The sequence below is a fragment of the Mesocricetus auratus genome, unplaced genomic scaffold (genome assembly GCF_017639785.1).
Source record: "Mesocricetus auratus isolate SY011 unplaced genomic scaffold, BCM_Maur_2.0 Super-Scaffold_100007, whole genome shotgun sequence".
In the NCBI taxonomy this organism is placed as follows: Eukaryota; Metazoa; Chordata; class Mammalia; order Rodentia; family Cricetidae; genus Mesocricetus; species Mesocricetus auratus.
In genome coordinates, this window is record NW_024429191.1 from 68,346,030 (window position 1) to 68,373,422 (window position 27,393).

Consider the following 27,393-nt stretch of genomic DNA (forward strand, 5'->3'; position numbering starts at 1 on the left):
TAGCTATTGTGGATAATGCCACCTTTCAAAGCCTTGGCGTCTTTACCTGTGAAATGAGTAACATGAACACGCTGTCCATTCCTGCCAAGATCTATGCAATTGGAAAGTACCCCCGGGCACTTAAGGACAGGAAACTGGAATAGTGTGTGAAACAGTTCCCCAGCTTCGGGATGCTTCATCCATTGAAAGCAGAGTAAACACTTACGAACCTGGCCCTAAGCACCTCAAGAAGGTGTTTTGAGGAGTGGGGGATGGGTGTGGGCAGGAGCGGAACATATCTAGATTCCAGGAGTGGTCCACACCGGCCCCGCAAATGTCAACCACTTTGCCATTTCCAGTATTCCTCTATGTTCTTTACCTCTTATCTTCTCTCTTCCTGTCTTATAAACAAGTCTTCTGGCAAGTCCTCTTAGTTTTAAAAGGGGGTAGCAAAAGGGCCCCGATTTCTTTGGTTATTTCTTAGGTTAAAAAAAAGAAAACAAGCCGGGCGGTGGTGGTGCACGCCTTTAATCCCAGTACTCGAGAGGCAGAGGCAGGAGGGTCTCTGTGAATTCGAGACCAGTTTGGTCTACAAGAGCTAGTTCCAGAAAAGCTTCCAAAGCCACAGAGAAACCCTGTCTCGAAAAACAAACAAACAAAAAAGAAAAAAAAAAAGAATGAAAGGAAGAATAGAAAACAAAATGGATGATATAAGAATATCTCACCAGGAAAACTCCTCCCCCCCTTTCTTAGCGACTCCAATCTCTTTCTCACGGGATAGGCAGGTTAATAATTTGTCTTCCCAGCAGCGTAAACGCCGAAGAAATAAATGAAAGGAAGGATGCAGAACTGCATGAAGGATGAATGAACGGCACGGGGCCAGGTTTAGAAGGCAGAGAGAGAGGTCCTTGCTCGCTGCCACTTCCTGCACAGCTGCTTTTAAGATCACCGGGCCATGTCCTACACAATGTTTCTTCCTCTCGGTTTCAGCTCGCACGGCTCAAAGCCTTAATGCAGAGCACCGCCCTCCCAGCGCTCCTCCCCTTTCCGCTAACCACGCCCCTCCTCCCTGAGGTTCCGCCCCACCTTCCGAGCTTCAGGGGAAATGAATGGCAGCGGAGCCGCTTGCCGCTCCGGGTATTGATTGGCCACTGGGCGCGGTGACGCGCAGGCGGCGGCGGGCGCACGCAGCGGGCGGGGCGGGTGAGAGGCGGAGCCGGGCTCCGGGGCGGGGCGTGGGCACCCGGGGGCGGAGGAGCCGGGGAGGCGGGAGGCGGGAGGTTCCCGGGCCGTTTAAGCGGCCTCCCTCCCGCCCCCAGCCGCCTGCTCTGGCTCCGGCCCTGTGCTGACCCCCGGCGTGGCCCACTCCGGCCCTGCCCAGCTGCGCCGCTCCCGCCTGGCACGCCGGCGGCCTCGGGAGCATCTCAAACCCATGAGGCCCGCGCGCCCCGCCGCCGGTGCAGACGAGACGGAGCTCCCGGCCCCGGCGGAGGAGCGGAGGATCAATGCGGTTCAGGAATCGATTCCAGCGGTGAGAGCGCTGCAGGGCGCGTGCTCCATCCCGGGGAATCCCGAACCCTGGCCGGGACCAGCTCCCGGGGAGACCCTCAATCCCGCGATCCCCTTCCTCCAAGCCGCTCGAGATCTGTGCCCCGGGACTCCGCGTCTTCCTTGCCTGCTCCATCGGCTTGCACGCCCAGCTTGGCCCTTGCGCTCCCCATCCAGACACGGCTTCTGCTAGCTCCAAGTGCCTTACCCCAGCTCCAGAGCCCCTCGAGCCCACTCAGGGCCGTATGCAAACATCCTTGTACAAACCCCAGTGTGAGGTCTCTTGGGGCTGCTCCCACACCCTGTGGCGATATTTGTCTTACAGTGCGGTAGGGAGTCTGGCCTGAACGTTTTAGGCGTTTTGTCTGTATAGAGGGAAACTGAGGCAAGCTTCCCTGCGTCCAGCTTTGCCTGATGGTGTCAGGTCTAGGGGTTCTCAGACTAAGAGCCCAATAGGGTGCTTTGGGGGCTTTGGGCAGGGGTAAGTTATCATTCAGGTGGAGAGACTTGCCTTTGAGACGCCTATTTTTAGGAAATGGGGAGAAAGGAGGCGCCACCGGAAGGTGGGTCGGCTGCTCTACACTGGAGAGGTGGGGGGGCCGCCCGAACTAGAGGGACACGGTGGCCCTTCTCTGTGTGTACCTGTCCCGACGGAATGATGAGATGTAGGCTCTGGCCTATTGTTTCCAAAGAAAGCTGTGGGCTTTTCTGTTTCTTTTAAGTGGGTGAAAGTTCACCCGTCGGGTTTCTGGTAACTCTCCATCCCTTTGTCTGAGCCTGGCAGCCATACCCGTTCCCAGCCCTTCACCACCAACAGGCTAGCTTACTGTGAGGTGCCAGGGAATCCAAAAGCAGAAATGTGTGAAATCATCCACACAGACTGAGTTTGAAGTAGTCTTTTTTTTATTTCAAAATGTAAATCCACAATTTAGTTTTCCTATCTGGTCATTTCTTCCATTAATAATGCTTATCTCATTCCTCCCCAGCCCCAAAGTGTGAAGGAGCCAGTATGTATACAAAGGATGAGTGTGGTCTTTGACATCAGTAGAGGGGGATCAGCTTGAAGATTTGGATTGCCTTCTGAATATTGCTTGTTACTTGGTGGCTGAATGCCTGACACTATTCTTGGAGGGGAACTCCGTATCCCTGCCAAAGGCAAAAGGGACTTGGTCTCACTTAGAACCTCATGAATTTAAGAGACTGTAATGTGTGTGAACCTCCTCATGCCCTGTATGTGTGGTTTGTTTGGTTTGGTTTTCTCTGCATGTCTGTGGGCTTCCTGCTTTCAGAGAACAGTGACTATGTTCTGAAAAATTACCCCTTCCCTTTTTGATGAAGAGTTTGTATTTCTTTTCTGTCCCTTTGAATACGTCTGTAAAAAGAAGGAAAGTGTCTGGTTTTGTTTGTTGCACCAACACTCAAAGAGCTCTATAATGGAAAAATAAAAACCACTTCAGCTGATTGAGCAATCTCTTTGATGGGCTGAATTTGCTCTCATCCTATTTTGGAATCTTTTACCTATTCAAAAATTAGAAAACACAGGGATTATCTTTTGGAGTATCATAAAATGTAATTTTTTGAGTGGTTACATGTTATTGTACTCCACAAATATTGGCTGTGTCTTTCTTGATGATCCCTAGGTCTCCTTTGATTTTGATTGACGAAAGTAATCCCTTCATTACCTGCTTTTCTAGTATAGTCTAGATTGGAAGGCTATTTATAAGCATCAATTTGACTTGAAAATAAGCCTGTGAATACGAAGCGATGTTAGAAGAGTCCTGATGATTGTGACGCACACATTAAAATGTTGGAAGTAGTATTCCACACATCTTTGTGTCCACTAAACATCTTGGTGGGCGTCCACCACGGCTGCATGCGGCTAAAGTACATGGGGGCTGTGGGAGCGGGGAGACTGACGCGCTGTCTTTGCACAGTGTGTTCTTTTTCCTGATGGATGTGTTGGGACTCCGCTGAGGAACAGTTCATTAGACCATAGTTTATGCTGTGCCTAAATACAAGAACACCTTGCAGATCCACTCAAAGTGGAAACTCAGCGGTTACTGTGGCTTTGGGTCTTCTTCCAGACTTCTGCCATTTATATGGAGGAAGATTGTAAGGTAACAACTTAGGATGTGAAAAAATTCCTCTGGGATGCAGCATATTTTGTGCCTTGCTTTATTCCTTTCAACCTAGTCTCTCCAGACACCTAAGCATGTGCCTGCACACACACACACACACACACACACACACACACACACACACACACACACACAGAGTTCTCTAACATCACTGGCATGATAATAACTATTACCATTCAGTTCCTGCCTGTTTGTATGTGCCAGTGACTGACTGGGTACTTGCATAAATTTCAACTTACAAGCCATGGAAAAGCAGAAAGGTTTAGAGAGTAACACAATTCTTGCCCAGAGTGGTACAGGTCGGCAGAGGTAGACCTCGGAGTTCAGTTTTATCTCTGCAGCCACCGTTTGTTCACCCTTTCTGTCTCCTCACTGGAAAAGGATCGTGCTTTCTCAGTCCTAGCTGTGACTGCCCTACTGATGATTTTAGATTGAGCGCATGGAAAAGCATCTCCTTCAAAACCTAAAGCATGTCTGATGTCCTTTTGGACCGGTTCTTAGAGCATTGAGCCACAGAATGGGGGTCTTCTTTTTTTTTTTGGTTTTTTCGAGACAGGGTTTCTCTGTATTATTTTGGAGACTGTCCTGGAACTCACTCTGTAGACCAGGTTGGCCTCGAACTCACAGAGATCCGCCTGCCTCTGCCTCCCGAGTGCTGGGATTAAAGGCGTGCGCCACCAATGCCCGGCTAGAATGGGGGTCTTCTATCTTCCTTCTCCCTTTAGTGATGGCCAAGGGTGCCATCACTGACGGTGGCACTGTCTGAGCAAATGCCATGTTCAGGCCTAGGAGGAAGCTGGCATGGTACAGGGTTCTATGCATACGGTCAATTAAAGTTGCAACATCCAGTGGTGTTGAAGTGGCCTTGAGGAATCCATTGTGTTGGCCTTTGAGTTTTCTGTTCATAAGGCTCAGGGTTCTTTTGGCTCTGTGGCTGCCTGTTGCCCTTCTGTTTAGAACCTGTGGCATCTCCACTAAAACCAAATTGACTATGGGTTATCTCTGTAGCTGGGAGGACTGTGTTTGTATCCATCCATTCAACAATTATTAAGCTTCAGCAAAAGATGAGCTTTGTGCTTGAAACTGGAAATAAAATAGTGAAGACCACTTTCGTAGATTTGTCTTTGTGTGAAAAGATGGAATTAAAAAATGTTTAGGAACCAAATTCTTACTGTAATGGTATGCTCTCTGCTTGGGTGGAAAGGCCACGGTGGTACTGGTGATGTCTGGAAATTCTCTTAGCAAGTGACATGAGTTAGCTCAAAGGAAGAGAAGCAAGTGTATGTTCTAAGGAGAAATAAAGAGCCAGTGCCCTCAAGCGGATAAGACAAGAAAGTGGGAGTAGCTATCCAGGCTTGTGGGTCAGGGTTGCATTGAAGTGTCACCCTAAGCATTGGGGGAAGCTAAAAGATAGCTTTAAGTAGAGGTGCACGCTATGATCTGTTCTTAATAGAGAGTTATGGCTGCCAAAGGAAGAAGAGTCTTGTTGACAGGCAACAAGGTCAGTTATGAGACTACCATTTCACAGAGATGTTGCATGCTGGCTTTGTTTTCTGTTGGGTACTGTGGAGTTGCAGTGGTGAGCTGATTTGGAATATACTTTGAAAGAACTGTTGACAATATTTGGACTCAGGGAGTGGAGAGCACAGGAGACTCAGCTTGGGTTTGGTCTTAAGCCTATGAGTTCTGCCGGAGGAGTTGCTGTCCTGCAGAGCTCAGTGCTTGGGTCTGGATTTAGTGTGCTAATGACGTGTAAAGGTCGGTGACGAACTGTTCTTTCCCTCCATAGCTGTGGAATTCTGCTGTGGGGGGAAAGACATGTGAGAATAACCCAAAAGCCAGAGGCAAAAGAGAATACTGGAAAAGGAAGTGACTAAGCCTGCTTCACTCTTGGTCTTGTTAAATGTGGTTACCGCTCAGAACTAAAGCAAGAGCCCTGCAGGTGTGTCAGTCTGTGACCCACATATGTTTCAGGACAGCTGTGAATGAGGCCTAAGAGATCTGTGGGTGACAGTATCATGTCACAGTGTCAGGAGGTTGGGCACCCCTGCATGCTGGCTCCACTGCCCAGGGCACTGAGTACCGTTGCATTCTCATTAGGTAGAGATGGCTTCCATAGCTGGGGCTCCCTTTTCTCTCATATGTAAACCTTTCTCATTCTTTTGGGGGTTGGAGAGAGTAGGCTCGAGGTGTAGGAGTTTACTTGCATTTTGCATCTGCTTTTCCATTTAGGCCTCAGGAATGGTTTCTTCAGAAACTTGGAGGCGGCGGCTTGATTGCACTCTGGCAGATTGAGAGGAATTGAAAATTTGCATTATTGTTTCCCAGCAGAACAATTGTGCTGTCTTTTCTCCCTGAGCCCCGGACAGTAAAATGCTCCCAGGACAGTTGCTTTTCCCCTTTGTTTATAGTATAAAACTCATCCATCCACCAGGACATGGTACATTAGCCACAACAGAGGAATCTCTTTCTCTCTAGCTTCTCCCCTCCACCCCCTGCCTCTCTCTTTGTCCTCTGCATGTGTATGCACAGATGTGTATCTGTGTGTTCATGTGCACATGTGTACTGTATGCATGCCATGGAGGCCAGGGGCCAGCAACAGGTATCCTCTTCAATCACTTCAGTAATTTTTGAGACTGAGTAGCTCACTGAATCTGGAGCTTACCAAGTAACCTAGGCTAAGTGACCAGTGAAAGGAATTTGCCTGTCTCAATCTCCATAACATTGGGACTGCAGGTGCATGAACCTATGCTTGTTTCTATGCTGGCTTTTCTTTTCTTTTAAATATGCATACTGGGGATTGAACACGTCTCCATGCTTGCATAGCAAATACTTTACCTACTAAGCCATCTCCCCTCCCTCCCACTTCACTTTTAACCTGAATTGTTTCAGTCAAGCAGAGACGAGGAGACCTGGTCATGTCATGCAGCTTCTTCGCTTGCAGGAGAAAATGTGAAAGTTTATCCCTCACACTGTGTAATGGTCTGACTATTTTTAGACTGGAGCTGCTTGAGATACAAGTTGCTATTTTAGTCCTCAGCCTGGTGGTGTGTAGACAACTCCTACTTCACCCTACATGGAGCACTTTCCATTTCATCCAACCTCAACCATTTTGGAAGCTCGGCCTCCACCCTCTGAAGTTCCTAGTAGGGTGTGAGCCTCGGAGCTCAGTTGTTTCCTCCTCGCAGGGTGAGGATCTGGTGGCTCCTCAGGTGCTTGGGGCAGTATGGAAGCATTCCTCCCCAGGGTGTAATTATTTTTCTTTTTGCAGCTCTCTCGCCCCATAGGAAATGAGTGATATAATTTAGGGGATTGCCAGGGGAAAGGAGAGTAGGCTGAGGCATCGACATCCGAGTAGCTTGGATAAATTCTGAAGCTATTAGGTAGGTCATTTGTTCTTCAAGCTGGCCAGTGGATACACTCAGTTCATTTAGTGTCTAGCGAAGTTTCTAGTCTAAGTAAAACATTTTTACCATCCTGTGTCCAGCCTGTACTGGGTATGGACTTTTTAGGAACTATCTGTTGTGTCTTTCATTGGTTGATCTGAGGAAACCAGGTTCCTTCTAATGGGAGGATGGAAAATATTTGTCTTTTGTTTGAAAAAAATAGTTTAAAGATCGGCCAGATTAGATATTGGCAAACAGCCGGGTGTTGGTGGTGCACGCCTTTAATCCCAGCACTCGGAGGCAGAGGCAGGCGGATCTCTGTGAGTTCGAGGCCAGCCTGGTCTACAAAGCGAGTTCCAGGACAGTCTCCAAAACAATACAGAGAAACCCTGTCTTGAAAAACCAAAAAAAAAAAAAAAGATACTGGCAAACAAACAAACAAAAATGACCTCCAGACTATCTGTATTGCTTTGGTTTTTGTTTGTTTTGTTTATTTGGTTTGATTTTGGGTTTCTTTTCGGGGATTACTGAACATGCTGACAGGTGGAGCCCTAGGATTTCTTTTTTGTTTGTTTGTTTGTTTTTCAAGACAGGGTTTCTCTGTAGCTTTGGAGGCTGTCCTAGAACTCACTTTGTAGGCCAGGCTGGCCTCGAACTCACAGAGATCCGCCTGCCTCTGCCTCCTGAGTGCTGGGATTAAAGGCGTGCGCTACCAATGAGCCCTGGGATTTCAAAGCTGTCAAGGCCTTTACCCATTTGTTTCTCTGTACCTACTCCTTTGCTCTTTTATTCAATCCACCCCCTGCCGTGTGTGTGTGTGTGTGTGTGAGAGAGAGAGAGAGAGAGAGAGAGAGAGAGAGAGAGAGAGAGAGAGAGAGAGAGAGAGAGAGAGAGAGAGAGAGGTAACCTCCAGAGAATAGTCAGAATGATGCAGACATCAGCCTGGCATGGATGTGGGGTGAGGTTTGGAGAGTTCTCCTCGCCCTGTTGCTAGAATAGAGCGGCAGTCTTCTGGAATGCATGTTTTCACCCTTCTGCTGATTATGGTAAGGTTAGCTTGAAGGGAAGCCTGGGCCATGAGCATCCGTGCAACTGTGCCAGGCTGCGTGTATGTGTTTTAAAGCCACAGTGTCAAGTACTAATAATGTATGCAGTGTTTGAGGCAAACTCTTTTCACTTGGGGAGAATGGAGGTGAAAATGGGCCTCCTTGTTTAGGTGGCCTGGACTTAGCCAGGTATCAAATAAGCTGCCTGGTGCCAGAACAGGTCATACAATACAGGAGAACTAGTCTGGCAGGCCCTCTAATGTGGGATGCAGGCTGTACAGATCTGCATACAGAAAGCCCTGCGTGTCCCGAGTGAGAAAGCAGAAACCTTTCAAATGCCGTGTGTACCCTTTTGTTTAATGAAATAACTAAAAGTCGGGGGGTTGGGGTGGGACAGAAATCTTTCCTTTAAGATTTAAAACTTGGTTGTGCACCACCCCTTTGATTTGGGGGTGCACAGCTGAGTTTGATGTGGTTTCTGTTTGCTTTTGCTTGGCACAAGGTTTATCTATTGAGCAAACTCAAGGGCTGTTTCATCAAATAAACTAGGTGTTTACTTTAGATTCAATGCTGTGGGCCAAGTTGACACCTTTTAATGGCTTTGGTTTTCTTGTTGATAACAGCAACCTCTTCATTTAGAAGAGACTGAATGACCACTGCAGGCTTCCAGCATGGTCGGGTCCGAGTGTGTCTCATGTGATGGCTTCTCTGTTTCCATAGTTTCATGAACCATCGGGCCCCAGCCAATGGCCGCTACAAACCAACTTGCTACGAACATGCTGCTAATTGCTACACACATGCCGTGAGTACAAACTTCTCTGTCACTGTCCTTTACACGGGCCTCTGGTGGGACAAAAGGCTTCTCTAGTAACTTCAACACAAGTGATTAGAACTGCTCAGCCTTGTGACTTTAAGTACCTGAATGTCAGTGCTGGGTTATGCCACCACAGTCTGAAAGTTGTGAGCATGGAGAGTGCTCTGGACACTCTAACCTGTAGCCCATGTTCTCCTGGACTTGTGTGCCTCAATACATCTTCAAAAGAAGAGGAGGAAGGCAGTAGCCTAGTGAAGGGACAATGGGCCGCTTTCTTATGGATGCTATGGCGCCTTGAAAGAAACTAGCTACTGGGCTGATTTGGCAAGGGCAAGTAATGGTTTGTTGAAAAAGGAGAGGGTTTGTTGTTGGTTGGGGTTGTTGTTTTTTTTTGTTTGTTTGTTTGCTTTTCACGACAGGGTGTCTCTGTAGTTTTGGAGCCTGTCCTGGAACTCACTCTGTAGACCAGATTGGCCTTGAACTCACAGTGATCCGCCTGCCTCTGCCTCCCAAGTGCTGGCATTAAAGGCGTGTGCCTCCACCACCCGGACATTGTTTGGGTTTTTTGTTTTGTTTCACCAAATGATTCTCTGAGACAGGGACAGGCTAAATCTTTTCACCTTCATAGTGGCCATTTCCTGTCATTATGCATTTCCTTTACCTTTGGTTTTACTATTCTGTTTGGAAATTTCATGCTGTGAGACCTTGGGAGAGAAACTGTGACTGAGATATTCTGAAAGCAAGAAGTAGGCAAGGTGATGAACTTGTCCCTTCAGTGATGAGTATTTAGACAAGGCTTACATTACAGATGGGGTTGGGCCAGTGCAGTGGTTTGGGTGTTCAGATACACAGCCTACCTTCAGAAATAACATTTGTGTAGGATGGACCTGAATAGCCACAAGTTACAGAATGGGGAGGAAAAAAAAAAGCTTCATGCTAATATTTTAGAACAGTGATCTAGTTAAGTATATGCATATTCAGGAGTATTATAGACCCAAGATATTTATAAAGACAGAAAGTATCTATGGCTACCAGTTCTTTAAAGGGAAGGTATTATTGGGTGTGGTGATACATGCTAACAATTTGGAGGCCTAGTAAGGATTGTGCCAGCCTGTCTCAAAACACAACAGTACCACAAACAAATATAAACAGAGGGGATGCCTTCACACAACAAGAGTAAAAGGGATATAATCTCTAAGGATATTTTTTCCAGATAAGTTTTTCTTTATGAAAAACCACTACACTATTACTCTCCCTGCTCTTGTCTTGTCCTGGACCAATGAAAACTGGCATCTGATGTTGAAATTTGGGTCTAGGGTGTAAGATATAACACAGAAACTGACCATTGTGGCATCACTTAGGAGGCAGAGAAGGGAGAACTCAAAGTAGCCCTTACCAACTTAGTGCTTAGAAAGGAGAGAGGGGGAGCGAGAGAAGGAGAGGGAGGGAGGGAGGGTGGAAGGGAGGCAGGGAGAAGGAATGGCAGTCAGAATTCTTAGATTCTGGTTTCCTCAAACTTTGGGCTTCAGGGATGGATTATTCATCATGTACTATTTAAAGCGATGAAAGTCCCCCCCCAACCCCTTTGTTCTGCAGGTACTCTCAAATAGATAAAAATGAATAAGTTAAAAGTAAAAACCAGGACATTTTAATTAAACAGTTGATTTGGCTGTGTGTGTGTGTGTGTGTGTGTGTGTGGTGTTTTATACAATATAATGTAATGTAATATAATATAGACTTAATTCACTCATGTATCCTTTACTTAAATAGTGAGATTGCAGCCAGGATGGAATGTTTGGAAATCAGGACCTCTCTTGTTTAATGAAATTAGGATAAAGAACAACTATTTTGCAACAGTTGGGCAATGTTGTGTCTTGGTGCACTCATTGGTTGGCCCAGTTCCCCGGAGCAGGAACACCTGCTTCCAGTGCAGCAACAACTTCACCTACCTCTCGTTTTGATTATCCAAGGGAGATGAATGTTTCCTTGAAACATAAGAATTGGCAAACCTCTGCATTTTTTAAGCGGAAGTCTTGATCCTGTAGACGTCAAGTTATTCATTTATTTCTCTTTCCCTTCCTCCCAGTTCCTCATTGTTCCAGCCATTGTGGGCAGTGCCCTCCTCCATCGGCTGTCTGACGACTGCTGGGAAAAGATAACAGCATGGATTTACGGGATGGGCCTCTGTGCCCTCTTCATCGTTTCCACAGTGTTTCACATAGTATCATGGAAAAAGAGCCACTTAAGGTATGTGGGGCGGTGCACTTCTGGTCTACGTCAACGCAGTTGACTCAACGCGTTCTCAAGTCCCAGGCTACTACAGTTTAGTTGGGAGGGTGAAGAGAGAACCTTTTCCTCTCCTGTAGGCTTTGAGCTGTCCCTTAATTCTAGGCATTCTCTTTGGGTTGGACAGAGTTTTGAAGACCCAGATGCCTTGTTTGTGTCTAAGAAAGCAGTAACCTAGCTGGCTTTCTAGGTCTTACAGCTAAAACCCTGAGAGTTAGTTTCTGGTTCTCTCACGCACACCAGAAATGCTAGGACAGCCACAGCTGTGGCCTGGCAAGGACACTGAACTTTGCACTCCAGTCCTCCTGAATTTAACCTTGAGTAAGTAATTCCACCTCACCCAAAGAGCCCCAGTTTCTTCATTATGAAACTAAAGATAACTAATAACTAAGGTTATTATGATGCAATAAAGTGAATAAGGTGATAAATATGAAAATAAGTTGACAAATGTAGGACATGGTAACCAGGAGATACATGGTAGTGAAGATTAACTGGGAGGTACTTTCCAGACTGTATCATGGTCCTTGGCCTACCAATAAGAAGGTCAAAGTGTTTGTATTTGTTAGTATTAGACTGGAGGCCAGAGCATGTGAAAATGAGCGCTTACCAAATAAAACCTTCGATGCTTGAGTAGATCAAGCTCCAAAGAGGAAAACAATTTTCAGAAGAATACAAGACTTGGAGCAGTTGACAGGTGATTCAGAGGATCGTGAAACTGAGCTGGGCATGGCACACGCCCGTAGTCCTAGCATGAAGGAAGCAGAAGTCGGAAGATCAGTAGTTTGGGGCCAGTTTGAGCTATGCAAATGAGGCTGGGCTTCGAAACAGAAATGTAAGAAAAGACCTTTGGTTTCATAAACTGTCAAAAAAAAGTCTCCCCTGACACAGTGGCACTCAGGACTTCGGTACATGAGGAATGTCATGTGGTTGAGGCCAGTCTGGATTACATAGTGAGTCCCAGTGAGTTACAGAGTGAGAGACTCTTGTCTCCACAAAACAAAGCAAGCAACAAAACCCAGTACTAGCAAGGAGGCAGGCGTGGGGAGAAGACTCTCACCCTGCCTGTCCTTTTTCAGCATGTCCTTTAAAATACTGCATGAAGCTTGCTCTCTGCTACTGTTTCCTATAAAGTGACAGTTCCCTAGGATTCAAAGAAAACCACAGCACTGAACCACAAGGGCACTGTGGAACACACTCATGGGAGAGTCACAAAAGTACTTGTGCTGGCTTCCTGGGACACATAGTCACGGGACCCAGGGGCCCGTGTGGAGGCAGAGCACTTCATTATCTTCTTGGCACGCCCTGATGCTTGTGGTTGCCTCTGCTGTCTTGGCTCTGATGTCTAGATTTCTGAATCAATAAAAGAGTTGTAGATGCCTACTTCAGTATTTGGGGCCTCCTTGGCAGAGGCTAGAGGAGAGGGTACAATAGAAAGAAGACACTCTTGAACCTTGAAAGAGCATTGCTAGAATCACAAACCATACGTAGGGTTTTTTGTTTTTGTTTGTTTTTTGCTCAGCACTCAATGACTATTTTTTAAATGCCCAACAAAGTCAGAATTAGGAGAGAGAAGGAAAGTGCCAATTTCCAAGTTTGTGCTGGGTACTCTGCTGAGAACATAGCCTACATTTACTACACTGAGTGTTCTGTGTGAGATAGTGGGAGTCAGAATGATGGCCAGCGGCGCGCTTCGTTTTGTGGAGAAGTGATACTGGAGACTGACTTAGGATTTCATGTATGCTGGGCAAGTGCTCTGCCATTGAGCCACGTCCCCAGCCCTCTTTTTACCTTTTATTTTGAGAACACATTGCATTTGATACTCAGGATAGTCTTGAACTCACCGTGTATCCCAGGTAGACCTTGGCCTTAATGTTATCCTGCTTCAGCCTTCCAGTAGCTGAGTTCACAGACCTGTGTCACTATGGCTAGGTGCTGGTTTGAATAGCTGCCCTAACCATGTCTAGAAAGCAGAATTGTAGACTCCTCAAGCCTTGCTAGGAATCAAAATCATCTCAGGAGTTCAGAACAAGAAATGAAAATTCTTCCCTTTCCTCCTCTACCCTGTTTTCCCAGCCTTTTCAAAGTAGAATCTTCCATCCATGAGTCCATGACTACCTTTATTCCTGGGGGATTCTTAGAGGTGGTGAAGCTCGATTGGACATTTGCTGCATTAGACCTGCAGCTCAATTACCAGGGAGTAAACTGCAGTTTCTGCACCATGCTTCTTCACATCCTTGTCAGTCTGCTTCACCCAACGGTGTGTATAGTGAGGCTCTGTTGAGTACTGAAGCTCCCCAATAGATAACTTTTACATCCTAGAAGCCAAAAATAGACTTGAAATAATGTTGTGGGGCCGGGCATTATAGCACATGCCTGTAATCCCAGAACTACAAGAGGGGTGGGCAAGAAGATCAAGAGTTCAAGCCCAGCCTTAGCTACGTAACAAGTTCCAGGCCAGCCTGGGCTACATGAGACTTTGTCTCCAAACAAAATAATAAAGACCATCCTCTGTATTTATATTTTTATTTATTAATTCTTATCTTAAAAGATTATTTATGTGTATGTATGCACCTGTGTGTTAATGTATGCCATGTGTGTGTGCTGACAGAGGCCAGAGAGAACATCAGATTCCCTGTAGCTGGAGTTGTAGGTGGGTGTCAGCTGTCTGATGTGGGTCCTGGGAACCAAATGCAGGTCCTTTGGAAGAACAGATCCCATGGAAGAGCAATATGCACTCTTAACTGCTGAACCATCCCTCCAGCCCCCTGCATTTCTAATTTAATATGACTTCAACAAAATACTAGGTCTTCCTGACGTTTTGTGAGTCGACCTCAGTGAGCTGAATCTTTGTATATATACTTCCTGGCTTTGATTCTGGGCCAATCTAGAAATGCAATGGCTACCCTTCCATAGCAAATATGCCATACCTATGCTTGTGATTGCTGGCCCTAAATTACTGATGTTTCCCTTATTACCACTTACTGCCCACCCTGGCATGTTTAAAGTTAAAGAGATGTGTGAAAAAAAAAAAACAACAAGAATGTGAACTCAGCGAAAACAAAAAGACTTGAAAATGGAATAATGGGATAGGGACCTAGTAGAAGGAAGGGAGAGAAGTTAGGGCCAGTAAGAGATGGAGAAATTAGTATGACAGAATGTGCTATGTAATAAAATTGTCAAAAAACCATTTAGAGAAAGGATATGCCCTCAGCTGGGGCATTCTAGCTGGGCACTAGGACTGAGCCCTGATCTGTAATAGCACCCACCCAGGCAGTGGTCTGCCCTCACAGAATTTCATCTTCCAAAAGAAAGGAAAACATCAGCAAAGACTCATCTTACCTGAGTGTCTCGGGGCTCCACTGTCTCATGCCTGTTGTGTGTACAGCCTAAAAATATAAAGCTTTTACTGTGGCTCCCTGTCATTAAAAGGGAGAGCTGAAGCCTTGAAGGGCAAACTACGAGTGCCATGAAAACATGAAACAAGCATGGAGGTGGTGACCTTGTAGAGTGGTAGCCCTGTCTGACAGTTCTGACAAATTTGCCTGACTTATTGACTTCCCCCCACCAGGACGGTGGAACATTGTTTCCACATGTGCGATCGGATGGTCATCTATTTCTTCATTGCTGCTTCCTACACTCCATGGTGAGAGAGAATCTGCGGGCTCTGGAAAAGCATCTTAATGATTAGAAGACCTCCCTCCTTTCCTCTCTTCCTCTCCATCCTGCCCCGCAGCCCTCCTGCATGGACTCTGCCCCTCCCACAATGCATACACACTCGCACCCCCCCACCACCCAGTTTGATGCACTTGTTGACATTATTTGGAAGGACTGTCTGGCATGGAATCATTTCAGAGCTGCAGACTTGAGTGTAGCTAGCAGGCTCCCTTTCCCCCTCCATCTTCTTTCCATCTCCCTCTGCTGCTTTTCGGAATATTTGAGAATGAAATTTGGCACATGGAAATGCTGGAAACACGTATGAGGAAAAGCAAGCTTCCTTTTGTAATTTACATCGTTTCTGCTCACCCAGTAGCTAGTGCGTATCTGTACATTTCTCAGTTCTTTTGCTAAGTAAGGAATTAAACTAGTTAACTACTTAAAATATCTAGTCTCCTGTGCAGTCCTCTTGATCTGACTGCCCTTCAGACACAGGTCAAATACAGCCTCTTGTTGCTTTAAAAGCCAAAATTAAAGAAACTTTTAGTTTTGGTCTATCAAGACCTGGCCCGGTTTTAAACATGCAGAACGTCCTATTGAGCCGTACACTGATGTAGTCAATAGAAACAGCAGGCCTCTAGAATCTGGCTCATGCAGGCTCAGTCACTCAAAAGAAATGTAATTATCTGTTAGAATAGAAAGAAGTGCAAGGCCTCCCCAGTACCTCTCGCTAAATTATAGGTCTGATTCATATAAGAGTAAGCGTACTTAAAAGCTTTTGTGAAGCAATTTAAGTAAATACATAACAAGAATTCAATGTGAACTGAACAATCACACGCAGAGTAGAGAATTTGTTCCCATGTAGTTTTAGATATGTCTGCAGTTAATTTTCCATTTGGGAATATTAATTTTATAGCTATAGCTAAACTGAGCTCTTTTTTTCATATTTATTCTTAATATACCAGGGCACATGATGTTGTGGTATGCTAAACTGTGACAAGACACGTCCCCGTAGCACATGCTAGAGGAGTTCTCCTCATGCTCTGTCTTGGCAGAGGTTGCTAAAGATGTGTATATTAGGTGTCTACTGTGGGTATGTGATCCTGGTTCAGGGTTTTATTCTGGGTTCTCAATAAGCTTGATAAACATTCCAGAAGCTTGGTCAGAAATAAAACAGCCAGCAGTCTTTGCTTCAGTGGGCCCTGCTACGGAAAGTCAGGCTCAACAGGCATACTGGCATGTCTGTTTTTAGCTGGTGCTATTTTTAAATTGTGCTTAATTCCTAATACTAAAATTTGACCAAGTCTTACCTTTGGATGATTAATTTCACCCAGACTTCCCAAATGCCTCCTTGCTATATTGCGGGACTGTTATCCTATTGTTTTCTGTTAGCTGTGACTAGGAGAGCATGGGCTCTGATTTCCTGTCATTTACCCCTTTGTTGTCATTTACATTTATAGGTTAAATCTCCGTGAACTTGGACCCCTGGCATCTCATATGCGTTGGTTTATCTGGCTCATGGCAGCTGGAGGAACCATTTATGTATTTCTCTACCATGAAAAGTAAGAGAAAAATCACTTCCATTTGATCTCTTAACAATTAACTGCCTAAATTATTCCTGTGTTACAGTGCAGTTCCCTTTGTTCTTGTACCTCAAAATAGTAGAAATACATAAATAGAAAATTATTGCTTTTAGTAAATCTTTACCTCCACTTGGTATTCACTGTTGCTGGACAGGTAGTGGTGGGAAGGCATAAATGGCATATGTATGTCATGATGAGCTTGAAAGGCAATGCGACCAGTCATTTTAGAGCCATGGGGACCTCATTTCTCAACCGGAGGCAAGCTAGCCTCATCTGTTTCATAGACATCTCACATGGAAAATAACCTTCTTTCAGTTTCCATGGAGATCAAGGATAACAATTTAAGTGTCACGGAACAAAACTTACCTAGATAGAAATCTGGAGAATATTTGAGAAAAGAAGCTAACACTGGACATAGCTCCACCCCCACTCATAGCTGTAGTCAAAAGTATGAACAGTATAAACAAAGACATATTGAAATGTACCATTTGGGACAGTCTTAGTAAGAGCCAAAAGAAAATGAACTTTGCTGTGAGATTGTGTCTCCAGGAATGTCAGAAGCCACACCTCTGCAGTTTACAAACACAGCCACCTGAACCATATCTAAATAAAGAATACCAAATAGACATATTGATGCTGAGCTTACAAACACAGCCACCTGAACCATATCTAAATAAAGAATACCAAATAGACATATTGATGCTGAGCTTACAAACACAGCCACCTGAACCATATCTAAATAAAGAATACCAAATAGACATATTGATGCTGAGCTCATGGCAGACACCTGACTCCAAGTACCCTTTGAATGTAATGATCACTAAGTGTATTATGGAATGCATATCAACCCAAGGGACATTTGCTTCTTGGGTTCACACTCCCAGGTGATACCCTCCAGACAGCATAGCGAGTCAAGACAGGCCTTTCTGGTAAGCCGAGCTCTGCAGCCATTCTTCCTCTGCTGGGGATCTCAAATGTCCTGCTGCCTGATGTGATGAGACTGGTAATAAACATGCAAAATACAGAGAAACAGTAAACACATCTGTGGCTGCTACTCCAACCCTGAAGAAAGCCATGCTTCCACCCATTCCTTCTAACTCTGCATGGAACCGGTGGTAGACCAACCCCAGCTGGGAAAGGAAAAATGGTATACTGAACTAGACTAAAACTAGCTTTGATGGTATACCTGTTCTAGGCAGCCTGGGTCAATTTCCTTCCTTTTCATCCTAGAAGAAATGTTACCTCCTTGTTACCTAGTTTGGTATATTAGGGAGAAGCTCGGTGCTTTCCTACTGGGAACTGAATTCTTTGAGCAGTTTCAAAGCTTCTGTTTCTCTTCCAAAATGAAAGGGGAAGCTGGCATGTGCACGATCTAAGAATCCCTGGAATGTGTGTCCAACTCCTCTTGTGTTCCTGCAGGTATAAAGTGGTTGAACTTTTCTTCTATCTCACAATGGGATTTTCTCCAGCCTTGGTGGTGACATCAATGGTGAGACACAACTTTATATTTTTAGTTACTTCCTTCTAAATTCCTGATACTCTGATGCAATGATAGACAGTTTTGCCTTACAGAACTGTGATGTGTTCAATAACTATAGACCAAGAGAAACCTATGTAGATAATGCAGCTTGCCACCAAGTTGTACTAGGTACCACCCAAGGCTTGGTGAAGCTGAGTATGTTAGGTTTGTTCTTTGTTTGTTTTGGATGATGGGTCTAGTCCCCCCCAACCCTCACTAATTCATCACCCTTCTACCAAAGAAACGTCTAGACAAACTATTTGACTATAAAGAAGTGGCTGTTTCTGGTTACATAATGGAGCTGTTTGAGCCTGAATCTTTGAAAGAGGATATTGGGGATTTATTGCAGGAAAGAAAACCTGAATTACAGACTCAAAATTTGAAGAATTAGGATTGTGGTGGCCTACAACTCTGGTCCCTACCCAGCTGAGGAAGAAAGATGGCAAGTTTGAGATCAGAAAGTTCTTATCTCCAAATTAAAAAAGAAAAAGGAGAAAGGAAGGAAGGAGGGAGGGAGGGAAGAAAGGGAGGAAGGAAGGAGGGAAGGAAGGAAGAAAGGAAGGAAGGAAGGGAAAAGTGTACAATATACAACTTGCTTCAGTATCCTATTGTATAGATTTCGGTCTCATTTACTCTTTTTTCCATCTTCTTTTAAGTAATATTCTCTCTCCTTCTAAAAAAGGAAAGTGGCCTTTGTTTGCTTCTGTTTGTTATTTTACTTTCAACTTTGCTTTAAAATAACTTTAGGGGACTTAAAGTATTATGTTATCTTTAGTGGATTCTTGCATGTGGTGTAGTTTAAACTCTCTTTTGAGTTGAATTACTGTTCAGAAATCCATGCACATCTCTCACCTTGAATCAAAAATACACATTGCAGTTTGATTTAGTGCTCCTGGCTAGGCTAGTTGCTTCTGTTCGCTGGTGCCTGTGTTCAACACCTGGCATTAGCCACTGTGTTAATTAAAGAAGTCCAGCTTGTTTAGTTTGAGCTCCTTTTTTTTTCCCCTAGGTTGCCCTGAGTCAGGATTGTACTTGAGATGTCATTACTAAGTTTTTACGTACAGTGTGAGAACGTAATTCCACTTCCCAGTGCTCATCCTCCTCAGAAAAATGCCTCTCAGAGCTGAAACCTTGTTCTGAATATTCCAGAAATAGGGCTTATGAAAATGTGAAAACTGATACAGCCTTGAGCTGTGAGCTTGCTGATGTATGTGGCACCATTGTGTTTATAAATACGTACATCGATGTGTATGTGTGCTGTGCCTATACACAGGTGCGTATAGTTCAGTTGGCAAAGCCCCAGAGAACGAAGAGGAGGGAAGCAGCCGACTGAAATGAGAAAATGGGCCATGGCTGCTTTATGGTTAGAGGGCAATTCAGGACAGCCAGAGCCATATAAGCAGTGTGTGGGGATTGGTTACTAATTATTAGAACAGAATTTCAAGTCAGTTCCCTCTGGCTGTCATAAAAGCAGGTTTATCCGGTATTTTTTTACTAGCCCAAATCTTTAGTCGGCCTTTTCATAGGTGGCATAATAACAAGTGACTAATGTTTATGAAAATGAAGCAGGATAATTCATACACTGCTGTCTCAGAACTTAGGATCCAACGGCAGATACAGTTTCTGTTCAGTGGGAGACTAATAAAATTTTATAATGTCCTTGACGGTGTGGGGGGATGATTCAGGTTGCTATGGGAACATGAGAGCGAGAGCGAGGTACTAAAATAAGTGATAGGTAAGCTGATTCAGAAAGACAAGTAGGAACTAGGAAGTGGTCGGAATGAGCCAGGTGTTACTAATAGAGGATACAGCCCGCCTCGGGGAGAGTGCCACCGCCTTTGGAGAATTGATAATTATCTAGACAGAGTCCAGATCAAAGGGGTTATGTAAGAATGAACACTCTGAGCTGGTGAGTTGTGGATCTCAGATTTATATCTCCTGCCACCGAGAGCTAGAGAACTAGGCAATGAATTAAAGCAACTGGGTTTTTAGCATCAAGCACAGACAGTGCAGGACTGAGATGCTTGAAGAGAGAGAAGCCCAAAACTGAGTAATGTATTCTACCACTTCCCCCATTGTTTTCCTGTAGACTCCCAATAGCAACTAAAGGCAAGCCCAGAGAGCAGCAGTCTGCCCAGAGATAAGCCATGAGACAGTTCATAGGGCAGGGCCTAGGGAGGAGAGAGCTGCTGAGAGAAAGCTCCAGAAATCTACAAAGGAGTATGCTTGGCCAGCCATCAAGCTGGATTTGTGCAGGGCAAAACTGTGTGAGCCCTCACTAAGGGTAACCATTGGAAGGCAATGAGCAAATGGTGGTTCCAGAAGCACCTGCTTTGGGGACAGTGGAGTCCCTACCATCCCAAGTGGTGAAACCACACTGGACATCAAACATCTCCGGCTTTCAGATGACCAGAGTCACTTAGGGCCAGAGTTCCTCTGCTCCCGTGTTTATCACTGTGACACAAGGCTACCTTTAATGCCCTTCCTCTTTAATGAAATGGATGACTACCTTAAATGCCATCCTGGAGCCGTCATCCAGTAGCTCTTGGAAGCAGAAGCAGAGACTCACAGCTAAACACTGAGCTGAACTCCTAGGATCCAGTTGTAGAGAGGGAAGATGGATGAGCAAAGGGGTCAAGACCATGCTGGAGAAACCCACAGAAACAGCTGACCTGAGCAAGTGGAAGTGCACAGACATCAGTCTGACAGCTGGGGAACCAGTATAGGACCAAACCAGGCCCCATGAACGTGGGTATTAGTTAGGGGGCCTGGGAAGTCTATGGGACCTCTGGCAGTGGAACCAGTGCATGGACTTTGGGAGCCCATACCCTATGGAGATACTCTCTTAGCCTATATACATGGGGGAACGCCTAGACCCCCAAATGATGTGACAGACTTTCATGATCCCCCATGGGAGGCCTCATCCACACTGGGGAGGTGATAGGGGGTTGGTGGGGGGCATGGGAGGACTGGAGGGAGAGGGAACTGGTATCCGTATGTAATATAAGATTGTTTTTTATTTAAATTTTAAAAAGCCACAAAAAATGGATGGAGGGAGGGAGGGAGGATTTCTTCTGGTTCATAATTTCAGAGGCTTTAGTCTATAGTCCTTGGCTGTTGGCTGTGGGCATGCGCGTGGCAAGGCACATGTGGAAGGAGCACATGGTGAGCAGGGTGACTCACCTCATGGCAGACAAAGAAATGGTTAGGAAGGAGGCCAGGACAATCTAAACCCTTCAAAGGCATACCCCCCCACACACCCCATCAACCTGCTTCCTCCTGGAAGGCTCCATATTCTAATAGATCAGTATACAAATTCTTTTGGTCACAATAGTCAGCATGCTAGACTGTAAAATAATCTTTGATGCTAAAGAACTGAAACTGCACCCCAAAAGGATAGAGGACTCCCAAATATTTAAAGATTAAACAACACACTTCTGTATAAACTCCTGGGTCTTTGAATTGACTGGTAATGAAAATGCAACCTGACAGCTTGTGGGCTGCAGCCCAAGGGGTGATTGGAAGGAGTGTGGTGCTTTAGACGCCTCTGTGAGCGTGCAGTTTAATTGTGCGACTCCACTTGACCAGGCCCAGATACCTAGATGTTTGTCAATTGCCAGCCTAATTGTTGTGAGGGTGCTTCGTCAGTAATGTTAGCATCTGATTCAGTAGACACAGAGTGTATTTCCCTGGAATGTGGTGGTCTTCAAAGAGTCGCCTGAGGGAGTTAGGAGAAAAAGACTGAGGCCTTGCTAGGAGCAATCCTATGCTGCCTTTGGATGTCAACTACAGCAGCAGCAGCATGACCTGGACCGCAGTCTGCAGAATTTGGCCTTGTTGCTCCATAATTACACAAGCTAGTGTCCTACAGTCTATCAGTGCACAGATGCACATGCATGCTGCATGTAGACGTACACATGTGTCTTACTGATTCTGCACCTGGTCCTGCACAGGGTAGCCCTGGAAACCCTGCTAGAGTGATGAGGGAATGAAGAAAGAACAGATACACATACAGAAAAGCTGGGATCAGGTGGGCTGTGTTCACTCTCCAGTTCTATAACCTAAAACTGCAGAGAGTTTATTGTGTAGTTCATGAGGAGGACTTAACTAGCCTTGGTAGGAGGTCTCCATAGGGGAGCAGTCTCAGATTGCAGTCATTTGTAAGGAAGAGGCCACAGTTGCTAGCTCTTGCACACCCTGTAGGTCAGTTCTTGGTAAACACTAGTGTTTGGACCGAAGTGATGCTTTGCCATCCCTCTGAGCTTCACCCAGAGAAAGGCTCTGCCAATTGTCATGAGTCTGGGCCATTGGTGTCTACTACATGTCTGTGCCCGTGTTAGTAACACACATTAACTCAGCGCTTCCTCAGCTCTCCACAGTGCTATTTCTGAGAAGAACTCCAAGTAATATTATTAAAAAGAAGAGAGTTTTAAATTAGTGGTGTAAGCATCTACCTTTAGATGGGAAGGAAAAGTAAGTCAAGCCTAACAGTGGAGAAATAATTGGAGGGCTGTGGACATGGTTTGGTAGTATAGAGCTTACTTAGCATATGGGAGGCCCTGGGTTTGGGGGAGGGAGGGAAGAAGGGAGACAGACAGACAGACAGACAGACAGACAGAGAGAGAGAGAGAGAGAGAGAGAGAGAGAGAGAGAGAGAGAGAGAGAGAGAGAGATCAAATCAACAACTGAAAAAAAATTCAATGAAACCAAAAGCTGTTTCTCTGAAAAGTTTATAGTCAGCAAAACTTTGGTAGACTGAACCAGAAGTAGAGTAAGCAGAAAAAAATTATGATGTATGAAATACAGACTATCACCATGGAGCCTGCAGTTGTAAAAAGGATGATGAAGGGATACTGTGAGCAACTTGATATTGATAAATACTGCAACTTAGATGAGGTGGACACATTTCTTGAATAGTTTTCCAAAAACAGATTGAAGAAGCAATAAAGATCTGTCATCCTTATAATAATATGTAAGGAAACCAAATGCATAGCCAGAAGCATCCTACAAATAATAAATAAATAAACTTCCAAAGCCTGGTGACTTTACTCATACATTCTAGTGAATTTTATACTTAGAATCAGAATAATAATACTTCTACATAAACTTTCACAAGTGGAGTAGAGCTTGGTGAGGTGGGATACTTTTGTATTTTCAGTACCTGGAAGGTAAAGAAACAAAGATCAAGAGTTCAGAGCCAGCCAGAGGTACCCGAGGCTATCAAACAAACAAACAAACTGGAGTAGAGGGAACACTCCTAGTTCATTTTTAAGGCCAATATTACTGTGAAAATAAAATGCATGTTGTAGGAACGCTACTAACCAGTATTCATGGCACAGAAAAGCCTCCAGAAGAATTATCAGCAAATCTAGTTTCATGAGAATGTAGAAAGAATCATAATCAGGTCAGATTTCCTGTAGGAATGCAAGGTTGATACACTACTTAGGAATCAGTCATTGAAATTTGCCACATTGAGAGAATCAAGGAGAAAGATGGGTCAGCACAACAGATGGAGGGGAAGTGTTTGGCAAGTATTCAACCATAATTCCAAAAGTCTTTGCAAACTTAGAAACGTCACATATCTGGCAAAGGACTCTAATAAAAATGCCACCAGCAGATACATTTTTGGTGAGAGACAGCAATGGATAAGAAGGCAGTAACCCTTACTACTTGTAGTCAACATGCAACTGATGTCCTGGCTGTAGAATAAGAGATGAGAGAAACAGAAGCATGCCAATGGAAAAGGACAGGAAACAGACTTACCTGTAAATGTCCATCACAGGTATTTACAGAAACGTCCTAGACATGAAGAATGAGTTTAACAGTGTAGTTGGATACAAGGTTACAAGAAGTAATGGCACCCTTCCTTGGGAAGCCTCACACCAGCTTGTGTCACTGTCATGGCGCTAGTGATCCCTGAGAAATTTTGGCACATTTTGTGAGTACTCAACACTCAATGGGATGGAGAAAACAGCCACCACTGCTCCTGAGGGTGTAGTGAGGAGATAGGTTTGTGTGGTGATGAGGAAAGCAGACATTGACCTCACCAAGAGGGCTGGAGAACTCAGTGAGGATGGGGCGGAACACATGACCACCATTCTGCAGAACCCAGGTCAGTACAAGATCCCAGGCAGGTTCCCGAACTGACAGAAGGGTGGAAAGTACATCGAGGTTCTGACCAATGGTCTAGACAAGTTCTGTGAGGACCTAGGACAGCTGAAGACGACTGGAGCCCACACAGGGCTGTACCACACCTGGAGTCTTCAGTTGTCCATGGTCAGCACGTAAGACCGCCGACTGCAGGGACTGTACTGTGGGTATGTCCAGGAAGAAATGAATATAGACCTTTTCCATTGATTTAGAAAGCAGTGGCGTTTACATATGAACACAACTCAGTGGAAGAAGGGAAATGTTTTTAGGGAAAGTTTTAGAACATTTTGAGTGTCAATTTCATGCCACGCACAAACTGAATTTGAAGTGTAGGCTTAGCTATTGAGCAGGAAGCATAAGGTTTCTTGAAAACAGAAACTTCAGGAAACCTGGAACATCTTGTCATCAGTCTCAGGACTGGGGCAGATTTTGTGAGTCACAGAAATTAAGACCAGAACAGAAGAAAAGTATGCTGGGGAGTTTTTCAGAATTAAAGTCCTTGTACCTCTGAGGACTTGATGAAGAAAATGGACAGGCAGTGGCAGTCAGGCGGGAAGTCTGTGATAAAGGACATGTGTCCTGACAGCAGCCATCTACTAAATATAGTTCCGTCTAAGAACTTCCAAATCAATCCTAAAGTCCGTTAAAGATAGGTACAAGATTTTAACAGAAAGAAATAGTTATATCAAAGAACCCATAATCCTTTGAGAACACATACGAATAATTAGTGGTCAAGAAAATGGAAGTTAGAACCCCTGTGATGCCACAGCATACCCCCAAAGAACAGTGATGATTAAAAAGATGAGAACCATGCAAATAGCCAGGATGTGTAATGCTGTGCCCGCCTCTGTATATTGTATAAAATGATAGGGCCCACCTCCAGCAGTTTCGTCTCCTGAATTTTTTTTTTTTGGTTTATAATCAAATTAAGTATGCATTTATCCTGTTACTTGGTGGTTTACTTAACAGAAGTGGAAACATACATCTTCAGAAAGACTCATAAAATTAAGATTAGTCTCACTCTTAGCAGTCCTCCAAAAGGCAAGAATTAGTAAGTTATGTTAAATGAAGGAACTACTAAGCAAAAAAAAAAAAAAAAAAATTGAAAACTACACTCATGTGATACCCAGAAAATAAGCAATATAGTTCTATTTATGTGAAGTTCTAGAGCAGGCTGGCCTTGTGTGTGATGGTAGCATTAAGAACAGTGCTTGCACTGGGTGGTGTTGGCAGTGTTGGTGCTCTCCTTTAAACCCAGCACTAGGGAGGAAGAGGCAGGAGGATCTCAGTGAGTTCAAGGCTCACCTGGTCTACTGTTAACAAGACTGAAACCCTGTCTTGAAAAAACATTTTAAAAAAAGAAAGAACAGTGCTTGACTTGGTGATTGGAGGAGTCCAGGATTGGTTACCAAGGGGGCACCAAAGAACTTTACAGTGGTGTTAGGGTTATATGGATGTAATCACTGTAATCAAACTCATTCTGTTCTGCCTGCTCATTCACACAATTAGTCACATAAACACCTGTTTTGAAAACACCCATTTCCTCAGTCCCAAACCAAAGCTCAGAAGTCACTGCAATTTAGTCCACATCCCAATTCTAGGAAACGCCATGGCCTTGAGAATGGAACCTAACATCTCCGTTTCTTGTAAATGCTGTTGACAATTGCTAGTACAGATTTAGGGTCATGAAGATCAGAGTGAATAAATACATATGAGTGCCTCACAGTGTGTCTACCAGGTGGCACCAGCAACATCATGAGTCACAAATACTTGGCTTGCCCCAGAATTAAGTCTGCTCTAGTCTTTGAGTGTCTGATGAAGTAAATGTGTTTCAAGGAACTGTCTCTTAACAATGTGTTTAAAAATTTATTGGTATACTTGGTTTGGTCTCTAGCTTATCTGGACAAAGAGGATTGGAGTAGGTCAAAAAGCAAGCCAAGCCGGGCATTGGTGGTGCACACCTTTAATTCCAGCACTCGGGAGGCAGAGGCAGGCAGATCTCTGTGAGTTCGAGGCCAGCTTGGTCTACAGAGCCAGTTCCAGGACAGTCCCTAAAACAATATAGAGAAACCCTGTCTCAAAAAACCCAGCCAAACAAACAAACAAACAAAAGCCAAAACCAGATCATGGTGTGTCTGAGATCAGTTGGAGTGGTGGCCAGCCATGTGACTTGGTCAGTCTACTCTTAGTCTCCTTCCCTCCAAATAAGGAGGTGGTGTTACATGAGTGGCACTTCCGCTTGGGGTTCCTGCTCCCCTAGGAATCTGTGGCAGCCTTAATCTTTCTAGAACGGGGCTAGAATGTACATACAAGGATGTTGTATGCTGGGTGTTGGTAGCCTTATAAACTGTATGATATAATACATGTGTGTGATAAATCGGCTTGGGGTAATTTTGTTTGTTTTTTTGTTGACATTGTTGTTTTCTTATTTTTGTTTTTAAAGTCTGGTTGAGGTCTCTTCTTACCCAAGAGTAAAGAAAACCTGGTGTCAGTCTTTTAGAGTCCTCCCTAATCTTTTAATCCTATAAAACCCAGAGGTTCATGTGACGGTTGAAAATAAGGCTAATCATCACACCTGGCCTCATGTCCTACCACCTGGCACTTAGCTCCCTCTAGGCTGTTGTCATTGCTTCTGCCTAGGCCCTTGTGCTCCTTGCTAGCAAGTGGCTAAACTGGAATTTCCTCTCGCTTTTGCCTGACTTGGCCACTAGGACCTTGGAGCCACATGGGCTTGCCCCAAGGCTGCTGCCACTAGCACCCAGCTATTTTAGGGCATCTATATTCTTGCTCTCTTGCAAAGTCTAGCGACCATCCGGCTTAGGGCCTCCTCTATCACCTCCTTCATTCAAGTTGGTTTACAGTTGCCTCTTGTAGATCGGCCTGGGTCTAATCTCTCAAGACAGCCTTTAAAATTCTTGCTTTTGACCTCAGATACACAGGACTTAACTTTACCACCTGGAAGCACAGGGCAAATTAGGAAATCCCTCAGGCTGTATGACATGTCCCCCGTCAGCAGCACAGATGTCCTCAGTTCGTACGTGCTGCAAAGACCTAAAAAAGCAATCGGTGTAGATGGTACTAGAGAGGTCAAAGGCTTGTGACGAGACCGGGTGAGATATACATTATAAAGTGGTTTCTTGGGCCTGTGAAAGAAGCTTCCAAAGGGCAGTCTGGGAAGTGGGGATTACGTAGGCTTCAGAAGCACTTTATGGCCAGATGTGATTACAGTCTGCTTAGATACACAGTTAAATGAGCAGAATCGCGGCTTTGTCCCGTGGAGCCTATAATGT

The 27,393-nt window shown here is 44.8% G+C and overlaps 1 protein-coding gene and 1 long non-coding RNA gene across 5 annotated transcripts in view; one reads left to right on the forward strand and one right to left on the reverse strand.

The window, feature by feature from the left end:
* The first annotated feature begins 1,228 nt into the window (after positions 1-1,228).
* Mmd (monocyte to macrophage differentiation associated) overlaps positions 1,229-27,393 on the forward strand; it is a 76,362-nt gene continuing 50,197 nt past the window's right edge. For 2 of the 4 annotated variants that reach the window (XM_040749466.1, XM_040749467.1), the window contains exons 1-6: positions 1,231-1,510; positions 8,818-8,899; positions 10,998-11,158; positions 14,766-14,840; positions 16,312-16,413; positions 17,854-17,923. In XM_040749466.1, the coding sequence (XP_040605400.1) occupies positions 1,485-1,510; positions 8,818-8,899; positions 10,998-11,158; positions 14,766-14,840; positions 16,312-16,413; positions 17,854-17,923 (516 nt within the window). In that variant the 5' untranslated portion in view covers positions 1,231-1,484. Of the gene's footprint in view, positions 1,511-8,720; positions 8,900-10,997; positions 11,159-14,765; positions 14,841-16,311; positions 16,414-17,853; positions 17,924-27,393 lie in introns of all 4 variants that reach the window. The other 2 variants (XM_040749469.1, XM_005075814.4) reach the window with 2 other exon arrangements.
* On the reverse strand, positions 5,826-11,029 carry LOC121141465. Its single transcript, XR_005878391.1, has 2 exons — positions 10,861-11,029; positions 5,826-5,948 (listed from the first exon to the last, which is right to left on the reverse strand). It is a non-coding gene; the product is annotated as an uncharacterized LOC121141465 (long non-coding RNA).